At 45.3% G+C, this 19687-nt stretch overlaps 1 protein-coding gene across 6 annotated transcripts in view; it reads right to left on the reverse strand.

Moving 5' to 3' along the window:
- Window positions 1-403: 403 nt before the first annotated feature.
- The window catches only part of RASSF5 (Ras association domain family member 5), a 100780-nt gene continuing 81496 nt past the window's right edge, over window positions 404-19687 (reverse strand). For 4 of the 6 annotated variants that reach the window (XM_065594595.1, XM_042848986.2, XM_005306446.5 and 1 more), the window contains 4 exons: window positions 10677-10790; window positions 7698-7995; window positions 4558-4673; window positions 404-3450 (listed from right to left, as the gene is read on the reverse strand). In XM_065594595.1, coding sequence (XP_065450667.1) covers window positions 3298-3450; window positions 4558-4673; window positions 7698-7995; window positions 10677-10790 — 681 coding nt within the window. In that variant the 3' untranslated portion in view covers window positions 404-3297. The remainder of the gene's footprint in view (window positions 3451-4557; window positions 4674-7697; window positions 7996-10676; window positions 10791-19687) is intronic. The other 2 variants (XR_006174194.2, XR_010600948.1) reach the window with 1 other exon arrangement.

Here is a 19687-nt window from a genome sequence, read left to right on the forward strand (position 1 = left end):
ATGCTTTTTTTTTTTGTTAATAAAAGCAGTCTAACAACTAAACAAAGCCTATTCCAGCACATCATGGCCTAGAATTCATACCTTTAGTAGTTTAAAAACGTTTTCAGTTGTCCGCATCCCTTCTCTCTCCCCCCGCCCCCATATTGAGTTTTGACAGTGTAATAGACCACATTGGACCCAAATCCTGCACTTAATTGCAAAATTTGGTGTAAATACAAAAGGGGACTGTTTATTTTAAGGCTCTTGTCTTGCAATGAGCTTCATAGTCTCTTATAAACTGCTGACTAACTTCAATAAGGGAAAAGCTTCAACATGTTTTATAAACACTAATGACCTTACACTCAGATCCCCTTTAAACACTGAGGGCACCAGACAACTTTAAATAGAACAGACACAATTCTTCTTAATCATTGACTGTTTTATTATCTTTCTCTTACACTGTTTGCATCTGAACCAAGTTTCAGAACTGCCATAAAAGCTGAGTGACTTTTAAAAAAAAAATACCACAGAATTAACAGGGAGTAGTAAAAAATAAATTACAGCATTGCAAAAATGCATTTCACTGTACCACAGAAGCTTTACTATTCCATTCTATACATAGTTTTTACAGGTTGTACAGCTGACAAATTTCACACGTACACTAGGCAACACAATACTAACCAAAGGCACTGCCAGCAGTATTTTGCGTATCTGAAGGAAGGGGGCCTTTGCTAATGTCTAAAGTTTGTGCCTTTGGCACAGGTCACTTGACTGTGCTTTGCAACAGAGTTTCAAGGTTTTTCCTTTTTAAATGCCCCCTAGCCAACAAAAACAAAAACAGCCCTCCCTCTTTGCAGGAGGTTTTCAGCAGCATTCACCGTAATTGCATAAGAAGCCATGCCTTCTACAAAACCTTAAAGACATGCTGGGGGTCCAGAGTGTGGGATGGTCACTGAAGGGAAAAAAAAATAATAATCAGTAAAAACACCCATAAAACTTCTAGCCAGTGAGATGAAATTTAAAAAAATTTGGATCTTGCTTCTCAGAACCAATGACATTTTACAGTGTGCTTCTTCTTTCTGCTCAGTCAATATTTGTACAGAATGCTTTCAAGGTCTAAAGCACTAAGGGCTAATTACTTATTGACCTCACAGTGTACTTGTGAAGTCAGTAAGTATTCTCCCCATTTTACAAGTGGGCAAACACCTACAAAGCCTGTGATTTCCTGAGGCTGTCTCTGCTACCTCACGGTTGTTAAAGGTCACCTGGGGAAGGAATACAGTACAACTAGGTGCCTTTCCCTGCTCTGCAGCCCTATTATCAAACCCGTCTGTGCTACTAGCTAAAACATAAGCTACCAGCTGTGACACAAAGTGGCATCTCTACACGGTGGCAGGCTTGCTAAACAGTATGGTCACTTTCTCCCGTTTAAAACCTGCTTAGATATAAAACTGAAAAAACAAAACAAGCATATAGTCACCTTGGGGGGAACTGACAATTCCTTCCTCCTCCCCCCACAAAATCAGCTTCATCCCTACAGTACTTCAGAGAACAGGCAGAGGGAAAAGGTAACTGAGGCCTCTCAAAAAAGCCCTTCCCAACCGATGATCCTCATTAGCTTTACAGTAAAGATTTTACACTTAAAAAAAGGCACTGAGGTAAATCTGACTCTTAAAATTGCCTTCTGTCATCACTTTGCATCTAGTGGACTCAGACCTCTGAAGTGGAATCATTTCACCATATAACAAGTTTCAAGGGATGCTTTCAACTCAGATAGTCATTTTAAAGTCATTTCAGGTGTTCCAGCTGCACCTACCCCTTTTCATGGCTTTACCATCAGGTTTCCTTCCTTTTCACACATCCCTTTGTTGCTGTGCGAAGGATCTATGCAGATAAGGGAAAGAGTGAAACCGACTACACACTAAGTGCTTAATCCGATGCATTAAGAGGAAACACTGGAAAAATAACCTGTTAAAAGTAACACCTTAGATTAAAGCTTTCCAGACAGAAGTGTAATTTTTAAGTTGGCATCCTTCAACATGGGGAACCCTATCCCAGCCACATGGAGGTGTGTGTAACCAGGAGCTAGGACTGGATTAATAGCAGTAACTCTGTCTCCAGCTGCAGCAATATCTAACTGTAAAAGGCTAAGCTGTTGCTCTTAGAAAGAATGGGGAGTAATGACATTCTTGTTGCATTCTCCCAGCTCTAAGCACCACACGTGGCGGGGTGGCAGTCATACAGGGAACCTAGCAGCCTCTCATCTACGTGCAGAAGGAAGACAGTGGGAGGATGTGGAGGCTCTGTGGGCGGTTGGGTGCGGGTGCAAGAACAAGAGGTGAGAGGATAACTGGAGACAAGCTGCAGGAGGCTGGGCAGTTGCTATTCTTCTGCATGGCTGGAGGTTATGCTCCAGTTTTGAAGGGTTCTGAACTGAACCATTATCCATGTTCCCACCTCAACCATCTTGCATGTAAAAAGAGTAAATGTGTAAAACATTGGTCCCTGAGTAGGAAACTGGCAATACACAGAATAGCCGCACTCAGCATTAGGGAACATTTGCTCCCATGCGGAGACTGGCTGACCAAACAATCCTACTTTCACACTCAGCCTACTTTATCTTTTTAAAAAAATTCCCTAGAATGAAGGTTATCTAAAATCCCAATAAAACCTACTGGAAAGACTATGGTGGACTTGGAGCCTTCTTGGCATCTGACTTTTTATGTTTCAGTAGATATCTTAGAATTGTGCAACAATCTGTTTTGGCATCATCGAGAGCTGCAACATGCACATGATCTGGTGCAACCAACCCCTGTTGCTTTATCTGCTGCTTCCTGTGGCGCCACCTAACTTATGAAATGACGGAACTACACAACACAATCACACACAAGGCAGCCGCAGCATCTTAAAACCAAGCCAGCAGGCAAGTTGGTGGGAGGAGGGTGAAAGAAATGCAGTTCTATCCTGCCCAACACAATAACCCAGTAGATATTCCTATTTATTTAACATTCAGCCGTTGCCATGAAGTTTCTCTGCTCGGCGACTCAATGCGACAACTGAAAGCTAAGCAGCAGCTCGATTTGGTTTATCAAGGGCCTGCAGATTTAAATCGAGGCTTTCCATTCTTTACTGACGGGCTGTGATCCAGCGATAATGTCTGAGGGAAAAGAAATGCAACGCTTGTCTCTTTGTGGGGCGCGTCATTCCTCAGACAGAGGAACAGGGAGAAAGGGTCAGACAAATCTGAGGTGTCCTGAGAAGTCTCTTCTTTTAAAAAATATCTAGTTTAGTCTGGTACTATATGTGCTTTGTGTTTGGTTATCCAGGTTTTCCTCCTGCTTCTTTCAAAGTCTCCTCCAGTCTTTGTTTAAACTTGCTGTACTTCTTTTGTACTTGCTGAATTTTGTCTTTTTCCTCTCTGTCCAGTATCATTAAGAAATTTTGTAGCTCTGGGATAGAGAATGCATCCCACTGCAAAGAAAGCAAAAACAAAGTGAGATGAGCAGACAGAATACCACCTCCCCTCTGCTTGCCTGTAACATACACACTGTGGTGTATTGTGCAGCTGAGTGCTCGTCTTGAAAATCAGAGGAAAAGGCACATGCTACCTAGCAAGGTCAGTTAGTTAGATTTCTATATACAGAAAGATCTAGTTAACTGGCCTTGCAACTAGACTCTGCAAGTATCTTTCCCCTGATAGAGTGGGTTGGGAATTTTTCAAACCAAACATTTTAACCAAAACTGTGGGAAATGGGCAGTTTAGACAAAATGAAACATTTCAATTTTCCAATAATGCACGTCAGGAAGTATCCCTGAGAAATACTGACAGCTAGGCCATAATTTTGGAATTTAGATATACTTAATCCTGCTTTTTTGATCTCTCCTTGGCAGGACTGCTCTCTTGTGGTTAGAATCTGAACTACTTGACTATGTGTCAATGCCCTATACTCCTTAGCAGCTGACAGATTCATCTTCAGCACAGGTGATAGTCCTGAGGTTTAGCTTGAACACTCTCTGAAGTTCTAAGTTGCTGTACTGTGTGGCATATGAAGCCGTAGGAGGCTGTAGGTTTATTATACAGCATAGCATAGGCCTCTATTTTAAAATCAGTGGATTAGCTATGGCTCCATTTAGCTAATCTACTGAGGATTAACTGTAGAACTGCATTGCTTAGTTCTATAAACAAACAAACAACAAATGGATTATGGTCTAAAAACATCAAACAGGCCACAGCATTTTTTACAGATCAGGTTTTTAAAAAACACAAAGTTTTCTGCACTAAACTGATTGACTAAAAGGTTCTGAAAAACACAGGCTAAGCTCAAGGAATCCTTTGAGATGCTTTAATATTTATTCTTAAGTGGAAGGTTGGTGTCTAATTCAGTGTTTTGGATGATCAAACCATAACACAAGGAAAGTAAACTTGCTCCCTCTTGTCCTCCAGCAAAAAAAAAAAAAAAAAATATCAAGTTGTGTTTCTACTGCAGTAAGTCTCACGGGTTTGTTTAACAAGGCCCTGTGTTTTTGTAAAGCTATTAACATTGGTGTGAGAGCCAAGGGAAAGACTCCCAGACATACCTCAACTTCCCCCGTTTCATTTTCCTTCAGCACAAAACTGAGAACATCTGTGTCAGGTCCAGCCAGCAGCCGGAGATACAAGGGGTATTCTGTTAGAGAGAGCTTCTGGAAGAGAACTGCAGGGAGGAAGAGAGAGATTCTTTAGGATCAAGGGCAGGAAGATGCTCAAGAAGTTACTGAACAAACACAGCATAGGTTCTAAGGCATCTTGAGCTGGACTTTATTATTAAGAGTCACTACGGGACATACCATCTCCAGCAAAGGTGTTTAGAAAGGGCGAGGCTGCGCAGACTAGTGGTTAAAGCAAATGATTGAAAGTCACAACCCCTAGATACTAGGTCTGCTGCTGATTAGCTATGTGAGGTTGAGTAAAAGTTCTGTCCCAATTAAGGAAATTAGAATCAGCGTAGATACAGACACCTGCCAGGGACAGACTTCACCAGTGCAGCTGAATCTGGTCACACATCTAGGTTAGCTGGTGTAAGCCCCCCCCCCCCCCCCCCAGCTTCAAGCTGAATGTGCTGTGAAGCTTAATTAACACTCTTCATGAACAATATACTCAGCACTGAGTGTCTGAAGTGAAGCCCCCAAAAGCCCTATTTAGGTGCCTAGGCAAGTGGCCTTGTTTTCCAAAGGAGTGAAGATCCTGCAGTTCTATCAATGTCAACAGGAGCTGCAGAGGGCTCTGCCCTTTTTAAAAATCAGGCCACTTGTTTAGGCTACTACATTAGGATTTAGAAGCTTAATGTTATGCACCCAGTTTAGAAAGTCTTGGCCCAAGGGCTGAGAGACCCTTCAATGAAAGGCTCTATGTAAACACAAACTATCAGTAGGAAGAGCCCACCCCACTGGCCAACACAACCAGGCACAGGTAGACTGGAAGTTGCTTAGTGTGATGTACATAAATTCATTGAGTTGGCCCTCATCCCAATCCCACTTTCCAATCTGTACCATCCCAAAACTATGCTGTTTAGCCCCCTGTTGGGTGTGTGTGTGTGGGGGGAGATTTTAACAGACAAAGGGGCAGCAATACACCCAAATCCCCTGGAATTTCAGTGGGAACAGGGCACCTAACTCCCTCACATGCTTTTGAAATTCCCACCCAGTCTCCTACACTGTTTTGCACCAAGACTGTCTTGTCATGACAGTTTATAGTGCCAAAGTAGTTCAGCTTCCTGTGATGGTGGATTTTTTGGGGGAGTGGACAGTGGAGAGGCAGATGACATAATTATGAACCATGGGACTAGAGGAGGAAAAGAGAAAGCGCGACAAGTCCATTCAGAGCAGCTGCACTCCTTGCCAATTTATAAATACACTTTTAACGTAAATATCTTGTTTATAAGGGTGAGTGGGTCATGATGATTCTGCTAAGGTTAAAACTCCAGAAGTCTATATGAGTCAATTAGAATGTCAATAATATTTTGCAAGTACCAAAGATAAGGCACTGTCAGAGATCAGTGTTGATACACAGAAGCCAGGGACACTAGGGTACACACTGTTTGGAAAAGTGCTGTGCATAGCAGAGCCCCCAGGGCTGACAGGACCACATGGGAAAGACTGAATTCCATGCAGGTGGGTGTCCAACTCAAAGGGATGAGTCACCCTGAGGAGATTTTGAGCCTCCACGGTATCAAAATTTAGTACATGATATTTTTAAAGAACAAAGCAGTCTGCTATAACTGAACTGAAAGGCCTGTGTTATAAATGACTAAATTTCCATTGACTTCGCTAGGAGTTGTCTCCACCTATGGCAACAACTCAATTTAGCTCAGGCTATAGGGGGCTCACAAGCTAGGTACACCCAGGCACTCATGCCAGTCAGTAAGTAGCAGCTCCTAGCTTCTGTTACAACAGCTTGTATTCCACAAAGGTGGCCATATTGGCATCTCAGCTCTGACACAAGACCCTGTAACTTAAGCGGGAGCTACTTGTGGTGCTGGAAATTAGAGCTTGTGTATGCACCAGTGAACATTACTTGTTTAGCGATGAAACAATGACTCCTGCCTTAGCCAACGGGGGCTGGCCCTGAAGCAGAATAAGGCAGTAGGGTGATATTTTTACTACACAGTGTGAAGGCAAATATTGCCCAGGGATTTAGTATGCTGCAGAACAGTAATTAAACCTTCCTTAGGTTCCTAAATAGCCCCCCTCTCTGTAATATCTGAGCACTTTACCATCTTCAATGTATTCATCCTCTCAACACCCGGGAGGCTGCAAAGCGTTCTGTCCTGTAATCTCTATATAGCTCCTTTCACCCTGAACACAGCACAGCAAGTAAGATTATGTACCGACTCTACGCAGCCCCTGCTGCAAGGTGGCAAGTGTGTACCTGGTCACAGAAATGCTCCACCCAGCTTAGGGCAGGGAGTGACTTATCCAACAATTGCAGGGGGAATTTGTTAGGCATATTTGATTATCTAAATTAGATTTGGGCCAGGCCACCCCTAACTCCTGCAACAAGTGACCACAAGAAGTCAGGATCAGTGTGGTGGAAGGCCACATATACAGGGGTTGGCTATTATAGCTCTTCGCTGATGAATGTATTAGTAAGAACACCGCACAGCAAAGCAGATCTTCCCTGGGGAAAGCATTGCCTCTGACAGCTCTGCTATTAGGAATGACACTTATGAATGAGAGGAAAGATGGCTTTATGGTTTAGGCACTGGACTGGGACTCCACAGATTTAGGTTCATTGCCCAGGTCTGCCACTGACTCCCTCTGTGAGCTTGGTCAAGTCACTTGATCTTTCTGGTCCTCAGTTCCCCACCTAATATACCTATATTTATATTATATTATATCTCATAGAACTGGAAAGGACCTTGAAAGGTCATCAAGTCCTGTCCCCTGCCTTCACTAGCAGGACCAATTTTTTTGCCCCAGATCCCTAAATGGTCCCCTCAAGGACTGAACTCACAACCCTGGGTTTAGCTATCCCTCCCCACACCTGTAAGACTATCGTCCCTTTGTCAGTCTTTGGGGCAGGGGCTGTCTGTATGTGCAGCACCTTGCTCAGTTAAGGCCTCTACTGTAACGCAAATTACAATCTTACCAACTGTGGCAGAGAGGAGAAGCATCTGGGAATTCCCCTCTCTGCACTGAGCCCCCCATGGGACTGGTTGCTCAGAAGGGCGTGAACTCACCTTGCCCATCTCTCTGCATCTCCTTGAAAAGTGCAAACTTCTGAGGGTTGTCCACCACCATGAACTTCTTGAGGAGGCCCTGGATCACCTCGCTGACTGTGGTCGTGCTGCTGATGTGCAGCTGCTTGACTGCATCCAGCGGCAAGTAGAAGGACGTTCTCTTGTCCGTCATATCAGCCAGATTCACCTCCTTGAGGGCATCGTAGATAGACTGTGGCCGAATCCCTGCTGGCACTGTCACAGGCCGGCGCAGTTTCAAGTGCACTTTAATGAAGCCCGTGTAAGTGCCATCCTCATTCTAAGGCAGAGGAGATAACGAAAGTCAAGCTCTCATGGGGCAAGACAGGTTTTCAGCTAATGCCAGTATTTCCCACCCCCAGCTGAAGGGGGTTTTGCAGGACTTAACCCAGTGGTAGACATGGTGAGCTGACTTTCTATAGTGCTTGAAACTTGCCTATTAATAATGTAAAAGGAACTAGCAATTTAGGTTTAGTCACTACAGAATTCTTCCTGTTCCTTACTATTCAATAATGCCCTAGGATTCTTCCCCGCCCCTTGGCTGTCTCATCCTGTGTAAACTGTTCCTGCTACAGAGAAGAGTTATGGAAACTAACTGACATTAAATACCATTTGTGCCTGCAATTACACTTCTCTCTAAAGCCATCTCCAGTTAAAGGAGACAGAACGTATAAGCATCTGAACTAGGGTTTCCGGGGGTTGAGTTGGATATGCAGGCTGTTTTCATAAGGTTTTAGCTCCAAATAGTTGAAATCTTGCAGCTCTCCATCTTAAATGATGGAAATTTCATGAGATTTTCACCATCCTGGGCCAAATCTGGAGATTAAGGCCCTTTACACAGACTACATGAGAAATCTAACCCTGGTTAAGCATGGACAACACCGTGGGTGCCAGGCTATAACAAACTCTGAAAGATGAGAACCTCTGGAACGGATTACTCAGGTACTGCTTCACAGCTGTCAGTTGGGGCTGACGTTAGTTGCTACAGAGTCCCAGGACTGCACAGGTTACAGGCAAAAGATGGCCCATTTGCCTTAAAAGAAAATGATCCAAGAATAAATAACTCCTTTGGAACCCAGGCTACTCCAATGTTAATTCATGGATCACAAAAGTTAGGAGACGGAAAAAGATCCCTTTGATGACTCCCTGGCTCCTGCAGTAGTTTTTGTTCACTTCAGTCGTAAGTGATGTCTGTTTAAAGACAACTTGGGGCTTGTTTTCACAAACTGACAAGCTACCGGAAAACCATAAACAACTGAACTCTGGTCTCTGAAATTGTAAAATCTCTATTATTTCTGTTTTTAAAACCTCCTTCGCTCTGATCTATAGGAACTTGTGAAATTTGCTCCTTTTGTTAAATCTCCTTTGTGAACACAGCCATTCTCTTGGCCTCCCAAGACTTACCAACAGGATTTGGTTTACATGGTTGTTTTTTCAAAGCAGTAAACAAGGCTGCAATCAATGGCTGGAACTGTAAGCAAATTACTAGGGGTCCCACAACTTTGTTTAAAAGTTTGACCGTGGTGGAACAGAATGGCACATCTGTTTCCCCAAGGGCTCGATGTCACCAAATAGGCTGTGTAACAGCTGCTGAACTACAGTGATGCAGCTTTCTAGTTAACATGATTCATCTAAGCAAGAACAATACAGCCTGATCTATGTGTGGCAAATCATTGGCTGGACATCGAAATTACTCTGAAAATTCCCCCACTGGAAAAAAATAATAATCATAGAACCATCGTCTGAACTGTGCGGTGGCTCACGCCAAACGGACCCGGGTACAAATAAGGCTGGTGAATAAGCACTTTAGGTGCTGAAATAAGTGACCACCCTCGAGACCGAAGCCCTGTGTTATCCGTAGGACAGACCAGGCCTGATTCAAAGCCCACTGACGTTAATGGGAATCTTTCCACCAGTATAGTGGGCTTTTGGATCAGGCCTGGACAGCACAGATACCGGCAATGCACATTTTCCTCCTTATCTCAGCCACACCTCACCAGCAGGGCTAAGCAGCGAGTTCAGTCTCCATGGCACAGTATTTAGCCTCTCCCGAAACTCCTACTGAGGGAGCCTGGCAGGATGGTGGATTTTTTTTTTTTTTACCATCGACACTTGTCTCCAAGGCAGAAGCCGAGAAGCAGCTAATTCAATGTACATAGTGGCTACTGAAAAGTCAGCAAGTTGCTTAAGACTGGATTTAAATGCTTTGCTCTACTGAGGTCTTATCCAGTGAGTACAAATTTCAAAAGCACTTTTATGATGTAGGAGCTTAAGTCTCATTAAGTGAATTAGGCTCCCAAGGCACTTAAATGCTTCTGAATTTTTTACCTAGCATGTTTCATACTCCCATCAATTAGCAGTACAGTAGTGCCCTGACCCACCAAGCAGCGATTGGGACCCCTTGGGATAGGGGCTGTATCGACACAGGCTCTGCCCCAAAGAGCTTACGCTGTTCTCCTACTTGCATAACAGCAGCCTTGGGCACAGTCAAAGTTAAAATCCAGATTCAAATGCTGCCCCTCTCTTCCCCCTGTTTAGACCCAAGTTTTTGATTCAGGCCAGTCTGTAGCCTTAAGAGTTTCAGGAGAAGACAACTGCTCAAACAGGTTAATACAAATGCTATACTCAGAATTCATTTGTCATACTGCGGTTCAAATGCCAGGCAAGCAGTCCCTGTACTGGTAACTGATGCAGTTACCACATCATCTGATTGTCTGCCCTTTACAAATGCAGTTGTCTCTTCTATGCATTTATACCCTCTGTCGGTGTGTTTTCCTCGCAGTAGAACCGGATTTCCTGCTGCTGTTTGGCAGATGAATCAAAGATTTTGGAGCTATCCATGTCGGGTGAACTTCACCCCTGTGCAAAGGCTCAGCGCAAGGCCTAGTCACTGCTGAAGCCAGAATTAAAAGCCTGCCCTTTGTGCCTGAAGTAATGTAGACAGATGAATAAAATACATACCAGCTTCATCACGAAGCAATTTGTAACCTTGGCATTGTAACTGTTGATTATCTGTTCAATCTCCTGGGTAGTGGGAGCTTTGGGTTTTTCTTCTGCTACTGCTTTTGTTACATTCTGAAACGAGAAATAAATAATAAATACCTTCGGTGTGTACGTCACTTTGCAGCCAGGAGCGCCATATGAATGGTATGCTCTTCATGGCCCTGCCTTTGCCAGGATATACATATAAGCACACAGACAGACACAATCCCTGATCCTGAAAGTTTACACTAAGAACGATGGAGAAGATAATGCCAGTTATTGCTATTATTTGTATTGGCGATTTGGGCCTCTAGGCCCTACAAGGATCAAGGCCCCACAGAGAACAAAAAACTAGTCCCTTCCCCAAAGAGCTTACAATTTAAGTAAGAGCCAACTGATGACTACAACCTCCATCAGTTGTCTGCTCACCCTCCATCCACTGGTAGCTGCACTTCAGAGGTGTGTGGAGCAATGTCTCCTTCATTATTAAGAATGTTTCTTAATATTTATATTAGAAGCCCCAGCCATGCAGCTCCTTTTTGAAAAGGACACGCACAGTGAACCAGCCCCCTCCACAATAGCGTAGAAAGGGGAAAAGTTTGGCCAAAGATGCATAGGCCACCTCTTAGCACCCCCAGCACCATTTTCATGGAAAGTTTTGTGGCTTCCTTAATTTCCCTGTAGAGTGAACAGGGTTTTGCCCAGAGGACACTTCATTAAACCTGCATGGAATTTTCTCAGATGGATGAAGGTGGTGTTTTTTTTTTTTTTACACACCCTACTGGAATTCAAACATATGGTTCCAAGGAATCTAAGTGATTTCAAACCTGATGCTTAAAGCTCTAAGCTGTCCCTTCTGGAAAGCTGAGAAATGCCACATGGGTCTGTGACGCAGGAGGGTCCGAGATTTGAGCAGTCGGTAATGACAGGCAGATGGCTGTTATAATTCCAATGAGTTCGTCAGTGAGGTATTGATCCAAAGTGCTCTGGGTGGTTTAATGACTAGCAGACAATGGCTCCTACAGGCTGATCAATGGGAAGGCCAATGGGGAGGTAAAGGAACAGACAAGCCACAAAAGGCTTTTGCTCTCTCAGGGTCTTGGATGCTGCCGCACCACACGCTTCATCTGTAAAACATCTCCATCTGCCCCGTGCCAGCGGCCTGCAGCATCTGCATAGCCATGGGTGTTCCATTCAGTGGGCTTGTCACGTTTGCTCCTTGCAATCTTGGTTCTGGCAGTCCCCGAGGGAAATATTTCTGGGATAAGTGCTGCTGATGGCAAGGAAAAAGAAAGAATGGCTTTCCTGAGCCACTTCCCACAGCACTGCAGAAAGACATTCACGCATTGCAAGCACCAAGCAGCAGAGATTGTAGAGTTTCGTGGAGGGGTCAAAAGAGGGGCTGGGAAACAAGCGGCACAAAATAAAAAATCTCACCAAGGATGGGGAATGTTTTCGCCATGGAACAGACCTGTGAGCCAGCAGCCAACACAGGAGACCCGAGGGAGTTGCATTTATTATGGCAATTTGCGGGCAGCATCCCCAACGCTTGCAATAAGCCCTCGTGCAATTAAGGAAACACACAAAGTCCAAACTCCCTGAGAACTTGGGCGTCTTTGTTGAGCATGACTAGAACAAAAGATCATCATGTACCCAGCTGATTGCTCACTGCCATTTTATATGGGGAAGTAAGGGCACTCTCCCCCTTCTATAAACACCAGTCACAGGAGGGTCTGAGTGCTTAGAACACCGGCAGTGAGCTTCACCTCACCCCCTACGAAGTGAGTAACTATCATAGCTTCCCCATCTGTAAAATGGAGGGAGATTTGCCAGAGATCACATGGAGTCAGCTGCAGAATCCCCGGCTTTAGCCACTCTACTAGCCATTGCTGCCTCAGTGGAAGGTACCACTTCATCCACCTGCAGCTGCCAAATATTTTTATGCCCCTCACAGCAACAGGAAGCCACTGACTATTTTTCATGGCTCTGCTAGCATTTCCCCCCTGTGCAGAATAGCCAGGATGCTGCTGACAGCAGGTTCATCCAAGCAGAATTTGCAGTTAAATCTACATTGGGTTCTTCCTCCGAGCAGTGCGTTTTTAGCAGCTTCGGAGGAGTTTGTAATTACTTCAAAGCGAAAAAGCGATAACTCCACATAAACCGCGAGCAATCTGCATGGCTAATCCATAACACGCGCCTGCCCAAAGGCCTTAGTAATCCAATCAACGCATTCACAGCCTGCCTTGGAAGTCACTCTGTTCTCTATTGTGGGGGAAACAGAGGGACAAGGGTTCTTTTCTCTCCCTTTCATAGGTTTTGGTGAATTTCCTTTTGGGAGGCTAAATTACAGTCAGATGCAGTGTGTAGGAGCGGTTCACACACAGGTCTTTTACGTAAGCGTATTCATTAGTCATTAGAGACAATCGGAAAAACACCAGTAATCAAGTCCCATCGCAGACAGAGACAGCTCTGGGGAGCGAACGAAAAACATAACTGGGCATTGAGAGGATTTAAAGAAAAGGGCAATAAACACTTCTGGATACGCCTGCCATGAGGGGCTTATTAAGGAGGCTCATTAAAAGCCATGATAGTCTATTTGAACTGTGCTCCCAGTGATGTCAACAGGAATCGCGGCACCTTTGAAACTCGGGCCATGGATGTATCTGAAGAAGGCTTAAATTCAAGGAGGTGCTGCCAGCTACTTCTAGACCCGATATACGGAGTCAGATCCTCAGCTGGCGTAAATCGATGTAGCTCCGTTTAAGTCAATGCGGCGATGCGGATTTACACCAGCCGAGGATCTTGACCATAGAGTCTGTAAAAATCAGCTAACTCCATTAAGGGAGAAAGGGGGATCTGTGAGTTTTCTTGTTGCCACCTGTTCCTCTGCAGTGCTCCTGCCACCGAGCTTGGCAGGCAGGGAGAGGAGCCACGGGAAAGTTGCTATATGGGTCCTGTTGCCACCAGAATCCAGGGTTCTCTGAGCAGCATGAAGCCTGCTTCTGTGCCCTACGAACCCCATCAGAGGGATCATGAGGATAGTGCCAAGCAGGGGACAGTGCCAGTATGGGAGACAATTAAGTGCTTTTGGGAGGTGTACAGGAGTCAAGATGCTGCCTCCCCATACAACAGGTTCTGCGAGGTTTGGAGCAACTTTCCCTGTGCCCCTCAACTACCATAGGTTCTATCCCCTGGCACAGCACCTCCTCCTTGTCAGAAAACACCATCAGGGAAAGCAAAACCAGGGAGAGATTACAAATAAGTCCTCCCCTTCCACAGGTTTACATGCAGGAGGGAAGCAAATGACCCAGGTATTTTCTTGTCTGTGAAACTTCAGGTGAAAAATCAAACTCCGCTCACTGGAATTGCAAATCTGTTGCAGCCTAGAAATTCATTAAAAGGCAAGTCTCCTCTTGCTATCAAAGAGTTTACATATAATTAAATTAGAATGGTCTATGAACTGCAAACTTTAGACAGATTTAGGAGAACCCACGGATTAAACGGTAATTAACTGACAACCACAAATGCTCTGATATTTGGGGGAACCTAAAGAGAGCTTGCAAGACTGGCCCAATGAAATCAAAATCTCCAGAGAGAGTTCCAGGAAAAGTATTAGCATGTGATGGCGCTGGCAGAACTGACTGGGCTAAGCTGGAGCAGATGCCAGAGCCAGATACACGTGGTTGTTCATGCTTCTGGTTCAATGCGATGAAGCTGTGATCACAGAAGATGTTTTGGGAAAAGATCTGCTCTAGTTCAGACAGGAATAATCCCGGGGAAGGTCTATGGCCTGAGTCATGCAGGAGGTCAGACTGGGTGATCACAGGGGTCCCTGTGGATTCTAGGACAGTGGCCCTAATGTCCTCCAGGGAGATAACAGAACAGTGCTGGTCTTAAGTGCTTCCTTTATTGACTCAGGACTCTGATCCCACAAGTGAATCCAGACAGCCAGGTCTTTGTGCTCCCATAGATCCACGCACAGGATCAGCGCCATAAAGAGGTGCAGAAAGGAATGGAGACAGCAATGAATGCAGGGCTCAGGGCAGGCCATTTCCAGGACGAGGAGATGCACCAACACTCTCCCTCAGACGGATTATAGCCTAGTCTCTGTCCAAGCCAGGGGCGGGGTGATGGCGTTATCGAAGTTTGCATCAGCTTCGCAGCAAGGTCAGTGGATGCGTTTGGAGAGGTCCAGGGACTGGTCTATTCCTGGCTCCTTGTACTGACTTTGAAGATGTTACTGATGAATCACAGCAGCCTGACTTGCCAGTGCCCACAGACTGAAAAAGCAGCGAGGTAATGAAACATCCTCTGGGCCGCGGTAAGTCAATTCAGCTTGACAGGCACATCCAGGGCATTGCTGCTGCTTACTCCTAATTCATGGAAGCAGGTCACACAACAGGGTACCACATCCTCCCCAGAAACATCTCAGGACCTCTCTCAGCCTCACCTCTCTCTGCATGTCCCGGGGGCCTCAGATCAGTTTGGTGGGAGAACAGAGACGAGAAGATCACACTGCGGATGAGGAAAGGCCCTTAGAATCTCCCAGCCTTCCTATACGCACCCACTGCACACATGCTGCCAGGGCTCCAGGTAAAGAGGCAGGAAGCACCTTGAAAAGACTCATTCCCCCCTCCCCCCCAGCCATGCTCCCTGTGGAAACCCACAGCCGAGAGGGGGGCTACGCAGAAACAAGAGAGTCCAGTCAGTAGAATGGCGGAGGTTTCAGCACACCGGCAGCCTAACTGTGGCAAAGTTTTTTGTTGGCCTCACAGCAAAGGAGAGTTTTAATCCTTCTACATCAAATGCTTGCCTGGGCTCCAGCTGTCGTTAATCCCCCACCTCGCTATCAGGATTCATTCCCCCTGCTTTGGAAAGCATCTCTCCAAGGCCCCTACCCTTAACATACGCTGGGCATTAAATGATTGTTGGGGGGCCGGGGGGGAGAAATGCCTCTGAGAAAATTAAGGGGGTGAGTTACCAGGAGAAAATGAACCAGCTAGAGATAAGCTTTCCCTGACAGGATCATTGGGGGGGAAAAAAGCCAGCCGTGCCCTCTGAAGGATGCAAGTGTGCGATTTTTCATGATTAAAGATTCTGATGCTCCCCTGAGTTTGCTTAAGACCTTGGAAACCTGAAACTGAATGCTGCTTTCCCTCCACAGCACAGCCTGGTGTGTTATTGTAGGGTTTATCCTAAACGCTGTTCCCCACCCAAAGGTCCCTTCCCCTTGCTCACGGCACACACTTGGTTGGCTCCCTGAGCACCAGGGAAAGACCTGGGCACTAGAGAGGTTGCGTCTGGCCATGACATCCCACACATCCGGACGGTAACATTTGGGCAGAGCATTGCTTATCCCTATAGTGACTGCTGCTGGTGTGTGCTTTCCCACAGCACCCCTGGAAGCACCACACTAGCGTCTAGTCTCTGCCTGCAACGTGCCTCCAGCTGTCCTGCTCTGCCAGTGCACCCCCCTCCTCCTCTCAGGAGCAAGACTGACAGATTTCAGCCACATCCTTTGAAACCAAGGGCAGAGAACTCCAGGGCTGTGACTGAGAGCTCTAGGCAAATGAAAGGCCCATCGGCCCTTTAGGGAGACCTGGAAAACATCAGCGTCCCTCCGAGTATGGAAACAGTGGAGGGAAAAGACAGCAGCTACATCCAAAAAGGAAGTCGCTCAGTAGGGTGACCAGACAGCAAGTGTGAAAAATCGGGACGGGGTGGGGGGTAATAGGAGCCTATATAAGAAAAAGACCCAAAAATCGGGACTGTCCCTATAAAATCGGGACATATGGTCACCCTATCGCTCACCTTCAGAGCAAATCACAGTCCCTTATAAAATTAACGGGCCCTGTCATAGAAGGATGGAAACAAAAGGGTTTGTGCGACCCTGAAATGAATTAAAATGGATAGAGAAAAAAAAATCTATTGGGAAAATGTACACTGTAATGAAATACAAGTCGATACACAAAGCTGCATCTTCATGGTCTATGCAGCAAGGCGTGGCAGCTTCCATGTATGTTTCCTTATGGGGAAATAACCCACTGAAAGGACAGTGCTGAGCTGACTGCAAACTGGATATCTCACACACACACACACACACACACACACACACCTTTAAGGATCCCAGGGTCTATCTCAGAAGAGGTTTGGTGTGAACACAGATTTAGTGTATGGTACTTAATCTAAACACCTGTCCTGAAGCCATCCTCCTAATTACAGGAAACTCAGAATCCTCATGCCAAAATCATGGTGCTCATTTCCATCCTGCAGACAAGAAGTTATATTCTACAAGATGCTTTCTGCTATTCGAAGCCTCTCAACATTGGGCTTTGATGCAAAAAAGAAAGTATCTTCATTGTTTCTTTTTAGCCGTTTGTACCAATGACAATGGGAGATCAGATGGTCAGATACTGTAGCTGCCTTTTTTAAAGAAGGGGCTGGATAATTTTATAGCCATATCATATGTAGCAATCCATGTGACAGATAATTAACTCTCATGCTTCAAGGCATAATGCTAACACACTGCAAAGGCCAGGAAGGAATCCCCCTCCTAGCCTTGTGCATGGTATTGGCCAATTGAAAGCAGCCTCCTTATAGGGAGGTTTTGCCTGTTTCTTAAGCATTGAAAGTTGGTCAAAGCTGGAGGCAGTGTACCTGAAATGGTGGACCAGGAATATATCTATACCATTAGTGGATGTAAGTGGCTCAGAGGCTACAATGGTAGGTACTCACTCAGGGCCCAATCCATGTCGCAGTGAAGTCAAGTGAAAGATTCAGACAACAACGGGCGTTGCATCAGGATCAGAGTATGTACCATTGTAACCTCTGAGCCCATCACATCCACTAATGGATTTATTCTGCCAACATCCCTATAAGGCAGAGAAGGATTATTATCTCCTGGTTAAAAGACAGGGAGCTGAGGCACAAACAGAAGAAGTGACTTGCCCAAGGTCACACAGGGAATCGGTTGCACAGCCAGGACTTGCACCCAAACCTCCTGAATCTCAGCCTGGCTTTCCTCTCTAGCACTGGTCTGATCGGCATGGCAATACCTTTGTCCCTAAATAAAAATTAAATGTGGTTAATGAAAAACTAACTAATGTTATTAATGTGCTCCAACTGCAACTCCCTCTTCATTTTGGGGCGTAGCTTGGTTTGCACCCAGAAGCATTTGCAGAGAGTCTCTTCAATTTGGCTGAGAGTCAAAGGATAAAGTCTCCTTTAAAGAACAGAGACTCTATAGTCCAGAGTCCATGCATACTGTAAACAAATTCATGTGTGTCTTGGAATAGTATCAGTGAGTGGCATTTCACACTACAATGCACTGCTGCATTTGTCATAAAACACCACCTTCCCCAGAAGCAGGGCCATAAATACATTTCAGATAGATGCTGCCTGAGATCACTAGCAGGACTCATCTTTTATGTTGACTGACTAAAGTTAGTTTTAACTGAGAGCTTTAAGTATTAAGGGATATACAAATCAAGGCTGGTAGGCCTAAAATGAGACCTGAGGTCTCCACACAAAAGCTCTGCGGGATAAACTGGGTTTCTTTGCGTATGGTTAGGGGATTACAGAGCAGGCCAGAACAATGCCTTTTCAGCTCACTGCTCCTTTGAGCTGCCCTAAAACTTCTGGGTGTAAGCCCTTCAACACCTCACCCTACCTGTGGGACAATTCCCCAGATGAAGAGGGAGAGCTGAAATCCACTTGTGGTAATTAGATTCATTAGAACCTAATGGTAAAGCACAGTCCTGGGGCCTACAGAAAGAACACTTTTCTGCACAGGAATGCAGGGGCTTTCAACAGTATCCCTCCTGCAGCATGTCAAAAGGGGTTATAAATGCCAAGTCAGGATAACCAGCAGATTCTGCAACGTGTGCATGCACATCACTCCTTGTCCTGACAGCTGTGCATGGCTGCACGACCTTCTCACGCAGAATGGAAACAGGACCCAGGAGGGACCAGGACATGAGGAAAGTTTAGGCTTGCATTTGAATGGCTGCGGTTGCATGGTTTGGGTTACTCTCAGAGTAGCACCATCCCTCCCACCAGTCTCCACGTACATTAATTCGGGTGGTACTGAGGGTAAACAGTAGGGGGCACTCTCAGTGCCCCACCTTTTTCCTAGTGCAGATGCAGCCATCCTGGCCTAAACAAAATCTCAACACACTCAGGCAATCCTCGATGTTTCCTAGGAAGGAACGATTTTCATATACCCAGACCACTGGATGGAAAAGCTTGGGTTATTATGGCGAACGTACGTGCTGCATTTCCCCCTAATCTCCTTTTATGCTGTGTAAGCATGAACTTAAAATCAAACACAACATAGCCCACAAATAATGCAGCCCCCATGTTCCTGCCACTCCACAAAGGCAACAAAACCAGCAAATTGCAAGATGAAAGCTCTGTCGTCAAGGCAGTGACCTGTTATTAAAAGATCACTCCAGTCCTGGAACATGAGAGACAGAATCAGCAATCTGTATATAATACAATATTGCTCCTGGCTAATGATATTTCTTTAAAAAAAAAATAAGAGCAGAGAATAGGTTAAGGATCTTAGTACACAATTCCCACATGATCCCTGGGCCAGTTTTAGTATCCATAAGGTTTCCAACTTAAAATTCCCAAAACCTTACTAGCGAATGGTGGAGAGGTCAGGTAAGGACCAAAACACTTCCAATGAGCCCCTTAGATCAATGAATGCCCCATTCAACAAGAATCCCACGTAATAACCTGATGGGAGAAGTCTGTACAGTTAACCTGCCTGACAGCCTACTTACCCTTTTGCTTTCTCTCCCTTTCTTTTGTATCCATGTATCACAAGGACGAACATTTATCACAACAAACCTATTTAAGGTCACAAGTCAGCAAACGACTTAAGCACGTGCTTAACTTTATGTGCCTCTTGTGCCCATGTGCTTTGCAGAATCAGGGCTTTCTGGCAGACACGTTAAGGACTGAGATTTTTCAAAGCAGTCATGGGG

Source organism: Chrysemys picta, chromosome 4, assembly GCF_011386835.1.
Source record: "Chrysemys picta bellii isolate R12L10 chromosome 4, ASM1138683v2, whole genome shotgun sequence".
NCBI classification, from domain to species: domain Eukaryota; kingdom Metazoa; phylum Chordata; order Testudines; family Emydidae; genus Chrysemys; species Chrysemys picta.